The sequence below is a fragment of the Coregonus lavaretus genome (genome assembly GCF_964263955.1).
Source record: "Coregonus lavaretus genome assembly, chromosome: 5".
In the NCBI taxonomy this organism is placed as follows: domain Eukaryota; kingdom Metazoa; phylum Chordata; class Actinopteri; order Salmoniformes; family Salmonidae; genus Coregonus; species Coregonus lavaretus.
Window position 1 is genome coordinate 13509603 of NC_139992.1, and position 21911 is coordinate 13531513.

A 21911-nucleotide genomic window follows, 5' to 3' on the forward strand; every position below is an offset into this window, starting at 1 on the left:
TGTGTAAATCCTTTGGACGAGGCATGTGGTGGCATGGGTTCTATGTCCTGTGACAGTGTCCATAGCAACCATTGACGGCAGAGTCACTGTGCGCATGCTCCTCTGGCGCTAGGCATTCTGGGTGATGTAGTCAATGTTGTTTTAAGCCAGATTTGCCACATTTTTGATGGTGTTGCAGGCTTATTTGATTTTCATTATTTACATTATTATTATATTATATTATTTGAATAATATATTTACATTATATATTTGAATAATATATTGTCATTATTTGTTTGTTGTATTTCAGGTTTATGACCTGTGGTCATTTGATTTAAAATAAAATAAAGGACAAAACACGAGTCATGACATTGTGTGCTTCCTGGTGAGCCTTTTCGGAGGGCTAAATAATGAAAAATCCGAACAATAACTAAGTGTCTGACTGAAGTACTTCCACTGACCTTCACTGTTAGGATGCTGCTGCTGGCTCTGTTCTGAATCCCTAGTCTCTGTCTACCTCTGTGATGCCTCTGTCCTCTCACACTCTGATGAAGAGGTTAGGTCTAACTCATGACAGTACACTTGATGCCAGAGGCTTTCACTTTGTTTTGCCTTTACCAGAGGGGGATGTAGTACTTTATGGTGAGAGCCATAAAGTACACAATCTTGCCTTTGTTTACAACACTCAACGTTTACCTAACACTCTTTGCTCATTTTCAGTCTCTGATTCCTGTCTGCTCACCCTGGCAACCATGAAGCCAATCACCACTACACATAAAGTATGAGAGATCCCACTGGTACGGTGGCTCATTAGGGACACACTTTCCCCTCTGTGTGTAAAATATTTGTGCTTTGTTGGCTGTCTTATTACGTAGCAAAGCAGATCAATTTTAATTAACAGAGCCTTTCAAGCACTGTGGGAAGATCAGTGTTTCATCCTACATTCAGTAATCAGAGATCTCTCATTTAAAAGTCTGAAGAGCTTGTGTGGAAAACACAAGTCATTCTTCCTCTGCTCTGTCATTAGGTGATTGACCAGGTAGATGAACTTTGACCCTCCTTGACACATGAGCAACCAATGGGAAGAGAGTCTTGAACCTGATCTGCCACTTAAGCCTTTTCTATGTTTATTTTACCATGGCAACAGGGAACTCCTCCCATAGCTGGCTGTCAAGGAACAATACCAAGTAAGCATGAGCTCTCTTTCTCTCTTCCTCTCCTTCTCCCAACGTTACATTCACATGGATTTAAATCCCTTATGGATTATAGGGAAGCAGAAGCAGAACATTGTCAAATGCTTTAGTAATGGTTATTATTATTCAGTGCCGTGTGAGGTAAATGGGCATGTGTGTGCGCCTGCCTGTGTGTGTGTGCGTATGCATGTGTGTCTCAGAGTGAGTGAGGGATGGGGATGGTGTTTTGTCTGAGCGGTCCCTGTTTGCTCTTATAGGCATCATCATAATGAGAGATCACTGTAATGACATTGTGCTGAACATTAGCCTGAAGCCCTCAGACTTATGTAAACTGCTGACTAGAGTGACAGGCTCACAGACAGACAGACCAGGACAGTGCTGGAGGAATGAGTTGTTGAAAACCAGCACAGCAATGCTCTTCCACCCCCCCAGCCTTAGCATGGTCCCAGATCTGTTTGTCCTGTTTAGCCAACTCCCTTGGCCATTGTCATGCCAAGATTGCACAAACAGATTTGGGACCAGGCTAACTCCCCCCAGATTAGCTGGGTCCTCAGAACACCTGGAGCCTGAATCAGTCAGAACAGGACAGGAGAAACCTGCCTGGAAGGAACTAAAGAAAATACTTTGTGTCAGAGTCCCTTCTTTCTCACTCTGCAGCTTAGAACGGACATGAGAAAAGCATCGCCTTAACCCCCAAATATAAATCTGTGGCCCAGGGATTACCAGTGCTGCCTGCCACGCAGTTAGGATGCTGCTGGATGTGGACTCTCGTCTGCTCTGCAGTCACTGGAGCATGCCGCACACGCAGGTTTATTGGGATGAATCTTGTCCTAGAGGCAGAGCTGAGCAATTTCCACTAGATGGGCCAGATTCAAAGTCAAAATTGGTCTTAAAGGAAAAATCCACCCAAAACCACTAATTCCTATAATTTACAATGCTAAATAACAGTAATATGTGAGAACAATATTTTTTGTGAACAAATGTTTCATTTTGTCATTATGATAAGGTTGGTAGCAACCTGTGAAAAACATTGTGGAAATCTGTTGCAGATCAAGTCGACTACAAAACCCACAATGCAATGCATTCTCTATGGGCTGGCTGGCTAGCTAGCTAGCAAACATAGCTACATACAGTAATACCAAAGTCAATATCAGCATATGAAGTACCTAGTTAGCTGTGAAATCGCCTAAACAAACTGCACTATCAATTTAGGAGTCTACAATCTTTTTTTTCCCCCACTATGTTCAACCTGCAGATTGATGTGCCTCGCAGAGTGGAATCTGACATTCGCAACGGCCATGCAACGGCACCATGCAATGCATCCTGGACTGGAGAGGTAGACATATAGGAGAAATGTGGTGGCCCCTCTGTTAAATTACACATTTCTCGAGGTAGGAATATCGCAGAAATATGATCAATGGCTCATTCAAGAGAAGACAACCTCCCACGTTATGTCATTGACCAGTATTGAAATGTATAATAGATGATTTCGTGATCTAAAAGGCACATTCCTATTAACTTCCAGTGTAGTGAGAGCGGCTTTATTGCAATGCTGTGTCATACCAGCCAAAATGTCTGCCTGCTTGAACGGCAGTAGCTCAGATACACCAAAATAAATGTACCCCGGGAAACAATATAACATTGCTCAGAGATGCACAAAAACAATATAACATTACATTTGGGTGAATGTTACCTTTAATTTAAGGTTAGGCATGTGGTTAGCAGATTTGATAACTTTGTGGCTGTGCCAGCTAGTGACTACCCTGCAGAGCTGCCTCCAGTACGTGAGTCATCCCAATAAATGCCAACCTGTGCAGCACACAGGGTGCTTCAGCATCTAGTGGACAGATTAGGTAGTGTAGTGTGTACTCTGTTAATGGCATTCTCCCTTAGTAAATTTGGATGGTGGTTTTGTTAGTAAGTGTTTGTCCTTATAGTAATCCTGAAACAGCAATAATGACCCTTGATGATATTCCATATACTGAGAAATGCTCAGTATTTGACAGTCCCAGTAAGTTACTATTCTGTTCCTGTTCCCCAGAGGCACAGACATCCTCTCCATCCATCCACCCATCCATTTTTGTTTCTCTGTTCTCTCCATGATCTTTGAGTTTGGCAGTACAGTGCATCGTTTCAGTAACATTCCTGAAGCCTGAGTACTGACCTATATTGGTCCTCCTGAGCTGTCACGTCTGGCTTCTTTTCTCTTCCATGTACTTGTCTAGCTCTAGCTAGCTGTTTCCTGCATAATATTGTTTTATAGAGCAACTCCAGCAGCAGCCAGAATGCGGCCAGTGGCAGCCCTGCAGTGTTGGGGTGGTTTTAGTTTAGTAGAGAGAATCTGTGGCGGCCGGGGGACACTTGAACTGTTGAACTTCCTGAAGGATGCAGACTACAGTCGGACAACTTCCTGAGGGATGCAGACTACAGTCGGACAACTTCCTGAAGGATGCAGACTACAGTCAGACAACTTCCCATGAACTAGATAGGGCCAAACAATGATGTGAATGTCTCTATGGGGCAGACAATGCAGTTTCACCTCCACCAGCAGAGGGAGCCAGAGAGGACAACCTCTCCATGACATCACCCATATTATACCTCCTCTATCATTATACCTCCTCTATCATCAATGACAAGTCACTGATGGTCTTACCTGTCTCTCCCTACCAATCCTCCATACAGTCATTGACCTACAGTCATTGACCAGTGTCCATAACTTTGACGATTCAGCTCAAGGAAATAGGTCATATAATACATAGTAGCCTACATGCAGAACAGGACAGTCCAGCTTACAGTAATCATATCACTAGGCAGAGCAGGCTGAGGGCAGAGCAGGCTGAGGGCAGAGCAGGCTGAGGGCAGAGCAGGCTGAGGGCAGAGCAGGCTGAGGGCAGAGCAGGCATGATCTCATGGAGTTAGATGATGATGTGGATTACTAACACGACCCCTGCTCTCCAACAGGCTACAGACACACAGCTAACGACCTAACTACTGCCCCCAGAGAGAATGGGTGTGTGTCCCCGCCCGCCCGCCCACTGTGTTAATGGCTCCCTGTGTGTGTATAAATCAGCTCGACATTTTTGTGTCAGTGTTTGATTAAGTGCTGCTGTAACTGCTACAATCAATAAACTAAATGCATGATCGTGTTTTGCTCTTTCACTAAAGATGTTCCAGTAAATAGTCTCTGTTTAGAGATGGTATTTGGGAGGGTTGACTCATACGTCTTGTGCTCAGATTCTCTGAACGTAATCATGGAGTTTGTCTCAGGCTATTCTTTCAGTACTCTAAGACCATAGATTATAGAACAGTTCTATCTATCTCTGTGTCTAAAACTCTCTCAACGTCATTTAACGATCAGTGAAAAACTGATTGAAGGTGTTCAATCAATGAGATGGATGCTGTTGGATAAATGTTACATTTACTCCTAGTAAAGTATTGAGCCATCCCACATGCTGCAGTCGCCTCCCTGTCTCTCTGGTATCGTAATGCTGCTAGCCTCAGTGGAAAGCAAATGGAAGGTGTGCCATCAATAAGATGGGTGTTGTTGGATGAGCCTTTTCACAGGCTGCAGTCCCCTCCCTATTTCTTTGGTACTATAATGCTAACCACAGTCCTCACTGTATTGACTATTTTCTCACTGATAATGCTAGCCCCCACACTCCATACATAAATAACTAACACTACGGCGGTGATGAGAGCTAGAGAGCCCGGGGGTCATAACTAGTGTCTACTCTTAATCAATGTAATAAAGCATTGCTGTGTGAGTATGCATACGAACATGAGGGATGTTTTCTAATACCAGTATGTGCTTTATGTTTTACACCTTCCTGTATATAAAGAAAAGGTAGATGGATACTAGAGCAGGAAGACTCAAGGCAAACCATGTATACATTCAGCAGCTTGCATGAGGCAATGCAGAACAGATTTTATGCTTTTGTTATGTTGGAACAAAAGCTTTCTTATCTCTGGGTGGGTGAGCTAGTGACCGTTTTCACTGAGAGTTTCACAGCATGCTAAACAGGTTTCCGGGGGAAAATAAAACCGACACAATGTTGAGGTCTGCTAGTGTTATGGTGCGCCGTGCGGCGCCAAACACAGTAAAAATATTTATGAATTTACATACATATTCATACATATATTTAATGAATATGCATAATGCAGTGTAAATAACAGTAGTGGGACTATGTCCTAAGCCAATGACCACCAGGCTAGGTTCCTTTGGTTTTGTTTTCTCCTCCACCAACACCCTGAATAAACAATGACTGATCAGAGGTGACATCACACGTGCTGGCCCCTCCCCTCCCTCTGTGGTGGACAGCCAGTGTCCCTAAGGACATGTCACACCATGCTGGCAATGCAGGAGCTGCAAGCATCTTCATGCTACACCCACACACACACACACCCCGCTGTGTTTGACAGCTAACCCTTGGACAGAAGGGCTTAAGGGGGAAGCTGGTCTAGCACTGTGTCATCACAGAGCTGCACACGCACCCTCACCAAGGCACGCGTCACGCAGACACACACACACTGTTGATGCAGAAGCGTGGTGAGGAAATGGTTTAGCGCGCGTGCTATAGATCATGATGCTAAGGAAGCTGGTGTGTAAGAAGATCTGTGCCTGTAAGAACCTGATGCTATTTATTATATATTCTCTTCTTCTCTTCACGTGGTATGTTTCTCTCTCTCCCTCTATTCCTCTCAAACTACCTACCGACACCTCGCCCTATATTTTCCTCCTCTCTTTTCCCCAATTTATCTGCCTTTCTCATTCTTCTCTCTCTCTCTGTCTCTCTCTCTGTCTCTCTCTCTGTCTCTCCCTCTCTCTCAATCTCTCTCTCTCTCTCTCTCTCTCTCTCTCTCTCTCTCTCTCTCTCTCTCTCTCTCTCTCTCTCTCTGTGTTAGTGGATATATACTGCTTTCATGGTAATTACAGGTTAGCAGGCTGGTGGAGGAATGGAGGGTTGTGAGAGGAGGATGAGTGGGGGAAGGCTGAGCTGTGAACGGGGCGTTTCTCTCTGTGTGCCTGCCTGTTGCTTTGTTTATGGAGATATTGGTCTTGTTGTCTGAATGGTGTCTTGTTTTGGTGTCTTTCATAATTATCACTAGCGTTACTATGGTGATAGGGACACAACCTTTGAACAGGCTTTGATGACCTATTTTTATTGTATGAATCCCTCCTAAGAAAAAAAATGTTTTATCGTGTGCAGTTTGTCTTCCTTCTAAGGAGTACATTACCGTTCTCTCACAGAGCATTTCTGTAAAATAATGCTGGCTCAAGGCATCTCTCCAGGATCATATTTTCCCTTCATTCATAATCCCTTGTGTGAACCGGAAAACTGGAGAGGTGACAGAACGGCTTGTATTCATGTAACATTGACAATCCAGATTAAATGAGCTAGCTACACCCAGCACGGCAGATGGGTGGGTTCAGGCATGCACTCTCTCACCCAAAACAACAGGGTCGAGCTTAGTAGGCAGGAAACATAAGAACAAAAGTGAAACTGGAACATACTAGGCTAGCTGTCCAATATAAAATGCTTGTTTTTGTAACCCTAAGGTGTGTCCTAATGAACATGGTGGTCACCAATGCAGAGATGAAATGACTTCAAACTGGATTAACGCCACTCCTCTTCTCACTCCCCTGTCAGATAAGAACTTTGAGGATGAGGACTCTGTGGATGGGGGCAGGTCCTCCTCCTCCGTATCGTCCTCCAAGGCGCCCCCCAGTGGGAGGAGGACTGTAGCTCCAGCTTCTGTCCGCAGGCCCAGCTCTGCCACCGGACCCGGCAAGATCTCTGCTAAAGATGCTGCTGCAGGAGCAGTAGATGAGGAGGACTTCATCAAGGCTTTTGAAGAGGTTCCTTCTATCCAGGTAACATGCACAGATAAGGGTGCTCTGTGTGTGTGTTTACAATATAAATTGCCATCAACCCCAGTCTGACTCCTGTCTCTTCACTCCTCTCCAGATCCATTCCAACAGAGAGATGGAGGACAACCTCTCCAAGGTCCGGGAGGTTCTGTCTGACGACAAAAACGACTGGGAGCACCGAGTCATCGCTGTAAGGACCGCAACCACTAATGATCAATAGCTGCATGACCATCTCATCACCTTGTACTGTATATTCTGGTGTTGACAGTAGTAGCCTATAAACAGTCAGAAACTACGGTTGTAGCGTAATAGTTTGTGCTTCCTCTGTCTAGCTGAAGAAGGTGCGTTCTCTGCTCCTGGCTGGAGCGATGGAGTATGATAGTTTCCCTCAGCAGCTCCGTCTACTGGAGGCCCCTCTGAAGCTTTCGGCTAAAGACCTGAGGTCTCAGGTGGTACGAGAGGCCTGCATCACACTGGGGTAAGGACCTGCAGACACGCAAACCAGCTTTCAACCTCTCTCTTCCACTTCTATGCTAAGTAGAGTTAGCTACACTGTTAAAACGATCTGTTCCAAAAGCTGCTATCTCAGACCAGTTGAGTAAGGTTGACCAGAGACAGTGGTTAGAGATGTAGCAGCTCATTGAAATGCCACAGTAAAGTGGTGATATTAAAGGGAGGGAGGGAAGCTCCTCGTCCCACCTGGCCTAGACTGTAAATCCATCAACCTGATGATCTTTAAATGTGTATCTTGACTCTGTTGCACCTCATCACTACCACATTAGGAGCACATCACTGACTGACAATGAACAACTCTGAGTCTGGACAACTTGTAGGCTGCTACTACTTCTGCTCCATATCTACACTGAACAAAAATATAAACGCAACATGTAAAGTGTTGGTCCCATGTTTCATTAGATGAAATAACAAATCCCAGACATTTTCCATACACACAAAAAGCTTATTCATCTCGAATTTTGGGCACAAATTTGTTTACATCCCTGTTAGTGAGCATTTCATCCTTTGTCAAGATAATCCATCCACCTGACAGGTGTAGCATATCATGAAGCTGATTAAACAGCATGATCATTACACAGGTGCACCTTGTGCTGGGGACAATAAAAGGCCACTCTAACATCTGCAGTTTTGTCACACAAAACAATGCCACAGATGTATCAAGTTTTGAGGGAGCGTGCAATTGGCATGCTGACTGCAGGAATTCCCACCAGAGCTGTTGCCAGAGAATTGAATGTAAATTTCTCTACCATAAGCCGCCTCCAACGTCGTTTTAGAGAATTTGGCAATACGTCAAACTGGCCTCACAACCGCAGATCACGTGTAACCACGCAAGCCCAGGACCTCCACATCCGGTGGGGTGCTGAGGAGTATTTCTGTCTATAATAAAGCCCTTTTGTAGGGAAAAAATCATTCTGATTGGCTGGGCCTGGCTCCCCAGTGGATCGGCCTGGCTCCCAAGTGGGTGGGCCTATGCCCTCCCAGGCCCACCCATGGCTGCGCCCAGTCATGTGAAATCCATAGATTAGGGCCTAATTCATTTATTTCAATTGACTGATTTTCTTATACATTTATGAACTGTAACTCAGCAAAATCTTTGAAAATGTTGCATGTTGCATTTATATATTTGTTCAGTATAAGTTCCAGTACATTAGTCTAGAACATTAAATCAAATGTTTGAGGAGGTTTAACAACTTTGATTGATATTGATTTGCTGTACAGTGAGGGAAAACAGTATTTGATCCCCTGCTGATTTTGTACGTTTGCCCACTGAAAAAGAAATGATCAGTCTATAATTTTAATGGTAGGTTTATTTGAACAGTGAGAGACAGAATAACAACAACAAAAATCCAGAAAAACGCATGTCAAAAATGTTATAAATTGATTTTCATTTTAATGAGGGAAATAAGTATTTGACCCCCTCTCAATCAGAAAGATTTCTGGCTCCCAGGTGTCTTTTATACAGGTAACGAGCTGAGATTAGGAGCACACTCTTAAAGGGAGCGCTCCTAATCTCAGTTTGTTACCTGTATAAAAGACACCTGTCATCAGAAGCAATCAATCAATCAGATTCCAAACTCTCCACCATGGCCAAGACCAAAGAGCTCTCCAAGGATGTCAAGGACAAGATTGTAGATCTACACAAGGCTGGAATGGGCTACAAGACCATCGCCAAGCAGCTTGGTGAGAAGGTGACAACAGTTGGTGCGATTATTCGCAAATGGAAGAAACACAAAATAACTGTCAACTTCCCTCAGCCTGGGGCTCCATGCAAGTTCTCACCTCGTGGAGTTGCAATGATCATGAGAACGGTGAGGAATCAGCCCAGAACTACACGGGAGGATCTTGTCAATGATCTCAAGGCAGCTGGGACCATAGTCACCAAGAAAACAATTGGTAACACACTACGCCGTGAAGGACTGAAATCCTGCAGCGCCCGCAAGGTCCCCCTGCTCAAGAAAACACATATACAGGGCCGTCTGAAGTTTGCCAATGAACATCTGAATGATTCAGAGGAGAACTGGGTGAAAGTGTTGTGGTCAGATGAGACCAAAATCGAGCTCTTTGGCATCAACTCAACTCGCCGTGTTTGGAGGAGGAGGAATGCTGCCTATGACCCCAAGAACACCATCCCCACCGTCAAACATGGAGTTGGAAACATTATGCTTTGGGGGTGTTTTTCTGCTAAGGGGACAGGACAACTTCACCGCATCAAAGGGACGATGGACGGGGCCATGTACCGTCAAATCTTGGGTGAGAACCTCCCTCAGCCAGGGCATTAAAAATGGGTAGTGGATGGGTATTCCAGCATGACAATGACCCAAAACACACGGCCAAGGCAACAAAGGAGTGGCTCAAGAAGAGGCACATTAAGGTCCTGGAGTGGCCTAGCTAGTCTCCAGACCTTAATCCCATAGAACATTTGTGGAGGGAGCTGAAGGTTTGAGTTGCCAAACGTCAGCCTCGAAACCTTAATGACTTGGAGAAGATCTGCAAAGAGGAGTGGAACAAAATACCTCCTGACATGTGTGCAACCCTGGTGGCCAACTACAAGAAACGTCTGACCTCTGTGATTGCCAACAAGGGTTTTGCCACCAAGTACTAAGTCATGTTTTGCAGAGGGGTCAAATACTTATTTCCCTCATTAAATGCAAATCAATTCATAACATTTTTGACATGCGTTTTTCTGGATTTTTTTGTTGTTATTCTGTCTCCCACTGTTCAAATAAACCTACCATTAAAATTAGAGACTGATCATGTCTTTGTCAGTGGGCAAACGGACGAAATCAGCAGGGGATCAAATACTTTTTTCCCTCACTGTATGTGTTCAATCTCTCCCCTCCCCTCTTCAGATACCTGTCCACGTTAATGGGCAACAAGTTTGACCACTGTGCAGAGACGCTAATGCCCACACTGCTCAACCTGGTGCCCAACAGTGCCAAGGTCATGGCTACGTCTGGGATGGCAGCCATACGGCTCATCCTCAGGGTGAGTACTGCACACACACAAACTGTATATACAGTCTGTCATATACTGTACGTCAGAGGTTGAATCACATTGGAGGAGTGGGATTCATGCATTAGCTACTGTAACAAACAGAAAATAAACAATTTCCTGATGTATTTATTACTCAGTATGACTGATATCTGGTTGTGAAATGTTATGTGTTGTTAAGACACTGGGAGGTGTGAAATAACCTGTATTTGAAGACCTCTGGGACCTCCTCTTCTCTTCCAGCACACACACTACTCACGTCTCATCCCCATCATCACTAGTAACTGCCTGTCCAAATCAGTGGCCGTCAGAAGGTAAAGACACTCAAAGATCCTTTGAAATTTGAAATTATTCGGTGTGAAAATCTGCGACCTTTTTCCTGAGGTTTCCCTTATAAATGTGTTAACTCTCATGTCTTCCCTCTCCAGGCGCAGTTATGAGTTCTTAGAGTTGTTATTACTAGAGTGGCAGACGCACACACTGGAGAGGTAAGCACACACCCTTTCAGGATACACTCTGCATGCTAATACAGGATCTCAGCCAGTGTTTGTGTTTGTGTAGAGAGGGGTGGCTGCTGTACTTTAGAATTCCCTCTCTCCTCTCCTTCTCTCTCCTCTTTTCTCCTCTTCGGCGTGTGACATTTACCGTAAGTAGTTGGGTGTTGGCTGACTGGGCGACTGATGATCCCTGGTCTTTGCTAGTTAAATTGATGATTCTGGAGGCCTGGGGTGAGCCATCACCATAAGACTCTCTACGAAGCATCCCCTGTGGTTGCCACGACAACCCAGCAGAGAGTTTAAAAAGCATGTCGAAAGCGTGCTATGTGGTCACTTTCCACCCGTGGAGAAGGAGAGTGGAGGATAGCAGAAGAGCTGTGGGATAGTAGAGGGAGAGAGAGAGAAGAAAGGAGTGTAAACAGAAGTCTTGGGGAGGGGGGGAATGAGGAAGTCTGTGTGTCCTCTCCATTGGTATAGTTGTGGTTTCCTGGCTGCTGTACCTGAAGTGGTCTCTGTCATGTTTCCCTACTATCCCACCAGGCACGTGACTGTTCTGACGGAGACCATCAAGAAAGGGATACATGATGCCGACTCAGAGGCCAGATCCGTGGCCAGGAAGTAAGTTCTGTTTTTATGGTTGTTTATTTGGTAAATTAGTCTGAATTTGTCCTCAGTAAAACAATGAATTGGTCTTTGCAGTTTTATAAAAAGTAATATATTGCTTTATGATTTCATGACTGATACAAGTGGATGACAATTTGGAATAAAATTACATCTCTCTGTGTCGCTTATTTTACTACTAGTGATAATTAGAACAATTATTAATTCCTCTGGGCATCGTCTCATGTCACTTTCTCTGCTGGTGACCTATCAGAGGCATGTGGGTGGCAGGTAGCCTAGTGGTTAGAGCATTGGGCCAGTAACTGAAAGTTTGCTGGTTTGAATCCCAGAGCCGAGAAGGCTCTGGCGATGTGCCCTTGAGCAAGGCACTTAACCCTAATTGCTACTGTAAGTCGCTCTGGATAAGAGCGTATGCTAAATGACTAAAATGTTTTTAAAAAATTACGTGTGCTGACAGTTCTGTTCATGTACTGATAGGAGGGGCTGTGACCTTCATGTGACCTCTAACCTTCTTCTCTCACCCCCCCTCACCCATAGGTGTTATTGGGGTTTCCATGGCCACTACAGCCGGGAGGCAGAGCATCTGTTCCAGGCCCTGGAGTCGAGCTATCAGAAGGCTCTCCAGTCTCACCTGAAAAGTTCTGACAGCATTGTGTCCCTCCCCCAATCAGACCGCTCATCCTCCTCCTCTCAGGAGAGCCTCAAGTAAGATACCCCTCCTTCTACCTCTCCCTCTATCCCTCCCTCCTTCCCTCCATCCCGGTTTACTTTCATCCCTTCATCCATCAACCACTCCCCCAGTCAGACGGCTCCTCTTCCTCCTCTCAGAAGAGCCTCAAGTAAGACTCCATCCATCCCTTCCATCCCTCCCTCCCCTCTATTTATCCCTTCCTCCATATGATTCAGGATGATGTGGATAACGACCATTTATCATTGATTTGAAGACACCACTAATGGATTTGTCTGCCTCATGGACACACTGAGGTAGATTGAATCGGTTGATCCAGTTTAACGACTGGAGAGAGTGAGCTAATCTTCCTCTAAGGATGTTCTTTCCCCCTGCATCATCATCCTCATCATCAGTTGGGTCTGAGCCCAGAACTGGTGTCCAGACCTTTACCTTTTATAATGTCTTTGGCAGTTTGAGTCACTGGTAGTTTGAATCATGTTTTGCCCTACACCATCAGAGGGCTCTGAGCCCTGGCCTATGACTTTGTTTTGTTAGTGTGAAGTACAGGGATACTGAGCTGTTTACAATAACTCCATAATGGTGTGTCCTTCTCTCTCCTCAGCCGGCCCCTGTCTGTCAAGAGTGTCATAGGTGGCAGCATAACAAGGGGTAAGAGTACTAGCTACTACAGTATTAATTTCTCAACATGTGTTGTTTATTTCATGCCACCTCTTTCTATTTGTGGGTTATGTCAGGTCTCTCTTGCAAATCCGATGATAATTTTTTCCTCGGTGAGACTAAATACAGACTATTTAAATGTAGAATGTGTTGATATTTCAACCTCTCCCGTTCTCCCCGATGGCAGGTAAGATGGTGAGTTCCAGGGTGAACTCTAACCCAGGCGGTTCTCTCCAGCGTTCCCGTAGTGACATCGATGTGAATGCCGCGGCCAGCGCCAAATCCCGTCTGGTTATCGTGCCCTCCGCTTCTCCCTTCAGCTCAGCCGCTGCTCTGCCCCCAGGCTCCTACGCCTCTCTAGGTAAACCCCACACACACTAGGGATGGGCATTTTAAATGATTTCATTATTCAAATAATATCATGATATTTCTTCGGATATCCAGATAGTCGAAATACATGTAAATGGAGACTTGCTCGTGAGAGAGCCGGTGCGCTGTGCTCTGCTTGTTTCAGCGGGTGGGGTAGGGGCGGGAGATGAGCAGAGGCCGGTGTGTGTGTGTGACAGTCTATGTGTGGCATGGAGAGAGAGAGACAGAAAGTAGCCAAACTGACTCGCGCTAGTTAGACAAACTTGTTTCTGCCATAAGTTATCGATCATACCATCGGGTAGTGCCTGTTTTCACTGCATCAAATCGTTATAAAGAAGCTAGCTAGTTACAGTAGCCAGCTAAGTTATCTAGCTAGCTAGCTAAAGTAACAAGGCTAATTGAGGCTAATTTGCTGCACTCCCCATCCCATGTCTACAACAACTCCATTCATATGAAACCTGCTGGTTGGTCATTGTAGCCTACGCTTTCTCATTTAGCCAACTTAATTACGTCATGTTAATTCCATTTAGCATTGATTAGAAATCTCCCACTTCACTTGCTACACATAGCCTCTGACTGTAGCGCCGCTGTGATTGACCGACAAAACAACAAGCTACACCTGTGAAACGTCTGTAGGTTACCGGTAAGTCTTTTTTATGGGGCACACATAAAAACTGTCATAAAACTGTGGTTTTATTTTAAAAATGTATGTAATGGTCTATCATTGTAGGCTATGTGGCAATGTAACATAGACACTTTTATTTAATTTGAGACAAAACCTTTAAAAATGTATATACATGTAGTAGTCGAATACTAACGCCCGTTCGGATATTTGAGAACTCTGTTTATTAAGTTTTACACACACACAGACAAGACAAAGCAATATAAATAATATACTCAACTAGACAAAAATACAAATAATACATATAAAAAAAAAATATATAAAAAAAATAATAATAACTTTAAAGATACCATACTTTAGACAAGTTAAACACACCAGGCAGAAGGCTACAAAATGTTAAAGGGCAATCTATAGTATAGGGACAGAGCAAACACCTCACCATTGTTCCTGTAAACAGTTAAGGGATGGGGTGGAGAAATGCAACCACTCACAGACAGTCAAGGCCACAGACCAATCATCCACTGGACCAAAAATAAAAAGTTACAATGCTTTAAAATAAAAAATGAATATTGATAATTTTATGTAGGCGTGAACAGAATTAAAAAAATAAAAATAACTGGGAAAAACAAGCTCACACCTTAGTCTCTGCCCGGGCGAGATGAACAAGGCATCCGCAGGTCACAATCAATAAGCACATCAACCTTAATGCCCCCCACCCCCACCCCAGAAAAAAAACACAGAGAAATGCTCATCCAACCCCTAAGTCACAGGGGGGTCAAATACAGACTTATTTTGGTTTTAATAGGAATGCTATCAGAGGATGGACTGTTTAAAGTAAGACCGGAATGGAGCCCAAGCCTCATTAAACAGTTTGGGGTTCCCACGTGAATTGAATTTAATTTTTTCTAGTTTCAGAGAGCACAACACGTCTCTCACCCAATATTTATAAGATGGGGGAGCTGCCATCTTCCAGTTCTGTAGTATTAGCCGTCTAGCTAAAAGAGTTGTATAAGCAACAGTGTCCGACTGGATTCTTGACAGGGGGGTGCTTATGGGCAGTACTCCAAAAAGGGCTGTAAGGGGAGAGGGATCTATAACAGTGTTATATATATCAGAGAAACATTTAAATATTAATTCCCAGAAACCTGACAGTTTATGACAGCCCCAGAACATATGCAACAGTGTGGCCGGTTCAATTTTACATCTGACACAGGTAGGATCAAAATCAGAGAATATTCTTCCAAGTCTGGCCCCAGACCAGTGGATACGGTGAACCACCTTGAATTGAATGAGGCTGTGTCTAGTGCTAAAAGAGGACGAATGCACCCTGCGCAGCACAGATTCCCAGGTGTCTTCCCCAAGTTCCTCCCCCAAATCCTTTTCCCATCGAGTCTTTAAAGGCACCAAAGAAGGGTTCTGTAAGTCATGAATGATTGCATATACATCTGAAATTGCGCCCCTAGGAAGCTTGTTCAGCTCCAGGATGCTCTCTATAGCTGTATTCACAGGCCTATGGGGAAATTCAGGTGTGTTAGCTCTGACAAAGTTCCTAGTCTGGAGATAGCGGAAAAAGTGGGATTGGGGGAGGTTGAACCTTTCCTGTAGCTAAGCAAAAGAGGCAAATGTATCATCAAAGAATAATTGGGCTAGTGAGGAGAGGCCTAGTGAGTGCCAGATGTCAAAAGCCCCATCATTCAAAGATGGAGGAAATAAAATGTTCTGATTGATTGGGCCTGATAGAGAAAAGCCTCGGAGGCCAAAGGCTAAGCGGAACTGATTCCAAATTTTAAGAGACTGCTTTACAATTGGGTTGACACACCTTTTGCCTAGGGACACTGGGAGAGACGAGCACAACACAGAAGAAAGTGCAGCAGGTTTACACGATTCAGACTCCATCTGGACCCAGATTGGTCTAGGGCCAGTAGGATCAGTCTGCAGCCAGTACAGAAGGGCTCTGAAATTTGCAGCCCAATAGTATGTCTGAAAATTTGGTAGAGCTAAACCCCCCAATGACTTAGGCTTCTGTAAATGTTTTTTACCAATCCGTGGTACCTTGCCATCCCAAATAAAATGCATGAATGTTTGATCCAGTGAAATAAAAAAAGATTTTGGAATAAAAATGGGTAGACATTGAAATAAATATAGAAATTTGGGCAACACACTCATTTTAATGACATTAATCCTTCCGATAAGAGAAAGAGGTAGCGCATTCCAAAAAGCAAAAGATTGTTTCAAACTGTCTGCTAGAGCAACCAAGTTTTCCTGAAACAGATTTGAATATTTCCTTGTCACTTTAACTCCCAAGTAGGTGAATTGATCCCGGACAATCCTAAACTGAGAGCTTGTAAAAGAGCACTTTAAAGCAGCCTTGTTTACAGGAAAAAGCTCACTCTTGCCTAGATTCAGCTTGTACCCTGAGATTGATCCAAACCTTTTAAGAACAGATAAGGCGCGTGGCAATGAGGTATCAGGGTTAGAGATAAACAAAAGGAGGTCATCCGCATATAGCGAGACTTTCTGCTCTGAGCCCGTCCGGATTATTCCTTGAATGGCATCATTAGAGCGTAATGCAATGGCGAGAGGTTCGATTGCCAAAGCAAACAACAAGGGGGAGAGTGGACAGCCCTGTCTGGATCCGCGGTGCAAGGGAAAATAGTCAGAGGACAAGTTGTTAGTCCGTACCGAAGCCATGGGGGAAAAATAAAGAATCTTTATCCACGCAATGAATTTGGGGCCAAAGCCAAATCTATAAAGGGTGGCTGTTAGGTAATCCCACTCAACGCGGTCAAACGCTTTTTCTGCATCAAGTGAGACCACCACCTCTGGGTCCTCCGACGTAGGGGAGTACAGTATATTCATAAGGCGCCTAATATTGAAAAACAAATGCCTATTTCTCACAAAGCCAGTCTGGTCAGAGTGTATTACTTGATGCAGCGAGCCTTCCATACGGATGGCTAAAAGCTTGGCTAGGATTTTGTAATCACAGTTTAAAAGCGAGATTGGGCGAAAGGATCCACATTCCAGAGGGTCTTTGTTTTTCTTTAATAGTAATGAAATTGAAGCTTGATAAAGACTAGGCGGTAGCTTTGAGGTATTAAGGCACTCTGCAAATAGTCGAGACAAGAATGGGCAAAGCAGACCAGAAAACGTCCTGTAAAATTCGGTTGGAAAACCATCCGGACCCGGTGATTTACCTCTTTTCATTGCGGACACTGCTGTTGCAATTTCCTCAGGTGTAAATTCTTCTTCTAGATAGTCATGGGTGTCTGTATCAATTGAAGGCATATTCAGGCCATTAAAGAAGGAATCAATCAGCAAAGGGTCTTGAGGGGATTCAGAGGTGTATAGCGCAGAATAAAATTGTTTGAATTGATCATTGATCTCTTTATGTATAACTGTGGTGGCACCAGACGGGGTCCTTATTTGTGGGATTAAACGTGAGGCCTCAGATTTACGGATCTGATGTGCAAGGAGTTTACTGGCCTTGTCGCCTTGTTCATACACTCTGTACCGAGCTCGCAAGAGTAGCTGTTCAGCTTGCCTGGTAGAAAGCTCATCAAATTCAGATTGGAGTAGTTGGCGCTCTTTATGCAGATCAGAGGAAGGAACCGTGGCATACTTCTCATCCAATGTGGCTATGGATTCGCTCAGGTCCCGAAGTCGCTGAGAGCGAACTCTGTTTTGGTTGGCTGTATAAGAAATAATTTGGCCACGTAGGTATGCTTTGAGAGACTCCCATATGGTAGAGCAGGACATACCTGGTGTTGAATTAGTTTCTAGGAATAAGGTGATTTCAGAAGAAATGAAATTGACAAACTCCTTATCTGAGAGTAAAATGGGGTTAAGACGCCATTGATAACACATAGGAGGTCGCTGGGGAAACTCTAGTTCAAGCACTAATGGTGAATGGTCCGAAATAACAATACTCTTGTAAGTACACTGCCGAAGGTTAGGCAAAAGTTTTTTGTCCAAAAAGAAGTAATCAATCCGGGAGTATGTTTGATGAACATGAGAATAAAAGGAATACTGTCTATCTGTAGGATGTAGGAAACGCCAGGCCTCAAACATGGCATATTTCTGAAGAAAGGCTTGAATAAGTAGGGCACATTTAGATGGGCCTGTAGTTGTTCGTGAGGACTTGTCAAGAACTGGGGACATTTTGCAGTTGAAATCCCCCCCTAAAATCAATAAATGAGAATCTAAATTGGGTATAGCAGACAAAAAGGAAGAAATGAAACTTGTGTCATCCCAATTGGGAGCATAAACACTAGCCAAAACAAGAGGGGTAGAAAACAGTTTACCGGTTACTATGACGTATCGTCCCTTAGGATCAGCGATAACCTCAGAAGCTACAAAGGGAGTGACTTTATCAACCAAAATGGCAGCCCCTCTTGATTTACTATGAAAGTTAGAGTGGAACACTTGACCAACCCAGTCCCTACGCATCCTAAAGTGCTCACCAGTCCTCAAGTGAGTCTCTTGTAGAAATGCAACATTTGCATTCAGACCCTTTAAGTGTGTCAACACCCTCTTACGTTTCACTGGGTTATTAACCCCTTTGGTGTTCCACGAAATGTATTTGATCGCATTGTTTCGGCCCCTCTGGGCATTCCCGTTATACAACCCCGTCATTAGAGCATAGAATGGAAAAGCAATGAGCGCCCAGAAACCCCAGAATAACTTGTCTCAGAGTAATAATGTACGGTGGTAGATGTTGAGAAAAAGTACCGAAAAAAACCCAAAAAAGACAGAATGACAACATTAGAACTGAACAGTTCAACCCCTCCCCCCACCCCCTCCCCCCATCCCAGACAGTACCTCCCCAAACGAGGTACAAGCCTAAATAGAGCATGTTCTCTTCGCACAGTATGTCTGTGAGAGTGCGGTCTTAAACCTAAACCCACAGTCCCGCTCTTTAAAGTCGTGTTTTGTTAGTGGATCAAACAGCAAAAAGAGAGATAATCATTTTTTAAATAAAAGAAATTAAGGTGAATCCCTTGTGCAGACGAAATTACAAAAGCACCACTTGTAGATGTATATAATTATATTCCCAGTCTTATAACAGGCATTTGAGAGGGAAAATAAAGAAAATAAATAGAATGTGTAACGGCTCTCAGCCGAAAACCTAATTTGAAGTAAGGAAATCGTAGTAAGACAATCAAAAATGATAATAATTATTATTATTATAATAGTTGTCTAGTTGAATGCTGAGACAGCTTACAACCAAGGCCAAAAAACTACGTGTGCGCAACGTTTAACGCTTGCTGGGCATAAATGACACTCTGAGCCTTAAAATTTAAGTGAAGACCCCAAAAAAACGTGCCGTTCGGATATTTGAATATTCAAATAAACGTGTCCATCCCTAACACACACACACACTCTACCCCTCTCCCCAGGTCCATCTATGCCAAGCCCGAACTACCACCAGTCAACATTTAAAAATGTAATGGTCACAGGATGTCAGTTCTGGAACAGTCATTTCTCAAAGTCACCATGGTGTCTTAATTAAATTATTTAGAATAAATTAAAATCTGAAAACCACTGGCTTTTATGGCCTGATTGGAGATATTAATTAATGTGATGGTTGTTAGTAAGACATCATTAAGCTGTGCTCTGAAGAGAAACAAGAAACAGACAAAAAGGCCAAAATGTGCAGATAGACAGGCTGCAAAGTTTTGTATGTAAACTAATTAAACTAAACATGATAAATAGCTGCCTATAATCACTTTAAGATATGACTACTGACCATTATATAAATATTGAAGTCCATGATAAATAATGATGAAAAACTCTCCATATACCCCCAAAATGTATGCAATTTGATACTGAGGCGTGCTGCAATCCAGTTGCTGTCCCTCTGTTCTTGCCCTAACGCGTCCCTGTGGATTTTACTGCTTACTGTCCATTACTAATGTGACCTCTTTCTCCCACCCACCTGTCTCTGTCTCTCCCCCTTCTCTCTCTCCCCCTCTTTCTTTCCCTCTCTCTTTCGCTCTCTTTCTCTCTCTCCATCTTGCTATCTCTCTCTTTCTCTCTCTCTCCATCTTTCTATCTCTCTCTTTCACTCTTTCTTTATCTCTCCCTCTTTCTCTCTCTCTCCCTCTTTCTCACTCTCGCTCTATTTCTCTCTCTCGGCTAACTGGTACTAATGTCTAACTCTATACCTCTCTTCACCCACCGCCCCCCGCTTTGCTTTATGCCCAAAAGATGGCACACCTGGTAAAATTCATACTGGTAAGATCTGTATGTATGTGTTCTGCGTCTGTCGGGGACAGTCAAAAGCTCGGCTGACCCCCCCCCCCCCCCCCTCTTTTCTATCTTGTCTACACACCAACGTACAACCTATTTAGTGTGTTATGTGGTCTGCATGTTTGACCAACATGGTAATAATCACTGTTGACTGACGACAGACAGGGTTAGATAGCTATGTGCAGTCAGCACAGCACACCATAAAACCTCACCTCCCCCCCACAACTTTTGTTATCCTCCTTATGTTGTTATCTTTTACGTTTTGTTTATTAGTGATTAGCGAAGGGCAAGGACCCTGTGTTATGTATGTAAAGGTGAATGTTGCATGCAGTGAAACTCTCCCACCCTTTGGTCTCTGTCTGTGTGTAAGTGGTCCGATTTAAGGAGTCAGATGTTGCTGAGGTTTAGTGTTACCTGCTTCTCAAGGTTATCCTCTACCTCTTGGTTGAAAATGTTTAGTCCCTGGTATATACTTATACTCTTATCATTATCTAGATGTCACTGATAGACTTTATAGACCCAAAGAAAGGGCTTTCCCTATCCTGTTGTGTAATGCGGTTGTTCTAGAATCTAGTACAACACTCTCTGACTGAGTAGGACTTCGCCTATCAAACATCTTCCAATGAAAATAAGGTCACAGCTTCTGCCCACATTCTATCAAACAGCATGTGTAGACTGATAATAAGACTCATTATTGGCTAAGGCAGGGTTTCCAAACTCGGTCCTGCCTCCGCCGGGTGCACATTTTGGTTTTTGCCCTAGCATTACACAGCTGGACTGAGTTTGGAAACCCTGTCTTAGCCAATAATGAGTCTTATTATCAGTCTACACACGCTGTGTGTAGACTGACTTTGGGAAACCCTGGGCTAAGGTGTTACTTAGCCAAGTCCCAGCTATGGCCAAGTCCCAGCTGTTGTGGAAAGATAAATTCTCAATGTGTGGTGTTTGGGAGTGCATGTGTGTCTGTAGATCTAAAATTGGAGAGGTTTGGTGGAAAAATGTAAGACTACTTGTTTGATAACACAGTCCAAAATTAGCAGACATCTGAACTCCCCAATCTCTTTCTCAGCATCAGTCAGTGTGTTGTCCTAGCTTTTAGGAACATTACTTGGCTGGATTGCAAGTATGATAATGCCAGTGTTCTTTTATTTATGATTTTGCAAATTAATATCTTACATTGTGTATAATATGCACAGTTTGACGTACTGTAAAGAAAGTTGTGTTGTCATGATGTTGCTAGCTGCTTTAGACAAACCTTTCTCAGATCCAATGCATTTCTGATGGAACCCTTCAGTGAGAAGGTGTTCTTTGTGTGAATGTGTAGAAATATTCAGTTGTTTGTCTCTCCTTATATCTGTGTTTCAGAAGACTCTCTCTCCCCATCCAGATCTTTTGTCACTTGTCTGTTTTAAAGCAGTTTCTTTCAGTTTTGTGTCGTGGTGAACTGTGGTGCACAGCTGCTTGGATACAGTATAATTTGTAGTGTAGTGACTTAAACTCTCTCGCTAACTCGCTGTGTGTGTTGTTGTCTACAGGTCGTGTGCGTACGAGGAGGACAAGCGCCGGCAGTGCCGTCGGAGCCAGCGCTACTGTGACTGACAGCAGGGGGCGCAGCCGAGCCAAAATGGTATCCCAGTCCCAGCGTGAGTACGCACAC

The 21911-nt window shown here is 43.9% G+C and overlaps 1 protein-coding gene across 3 annotated transcripts in view; it reads left to right on the forward strand.

Moving 5' to 3' along the window:
• The window catches only part of LOC311129998 (CLIP-associating protein 1-like), a 73467-nt gene that overhangs the window by 21692 nt on the left and 29864 nt on the right, over nt 1-21911 (forward strand). For all 3 annotated transcript variants that reach the window (XM_084162583.1, XM_084162584.1, XM_084162582.1), the window contains exons 2-12: nt 6821-7044; nt 7139-7231; nt 7374-7519; nt 10407-10542; nt 10792-10862; nt 10977-11036; nt 11586-11663; nt 12204-12371; nt 12959-13005; nt 13202-13375; nt 21790-21897. In XM_084162583.1, coding sequence (XP_084018709.1) covers nt 6821-7044; nt 7139-7231; nt 7374-7519; nt 10407-10542; nt 10792-10862; nt 10977-11036; nt 11586-11663; nt 12204-12371; nt 12959-13005; nt 13202-13375; nt 21790-21897 — 1305 coding nt within the window. The remainder of the gene's footprint in view (nt 1-6820; nt 7045-7138; nt 7232-7373; nt 7520-10406; nt 10543-10791; nt 10863-10976; nt 11037-11585; nt 11664-12203; nt 12372-12958; nt 13006-13201; nt 13376-21789; nt 21898-21911) is intronic.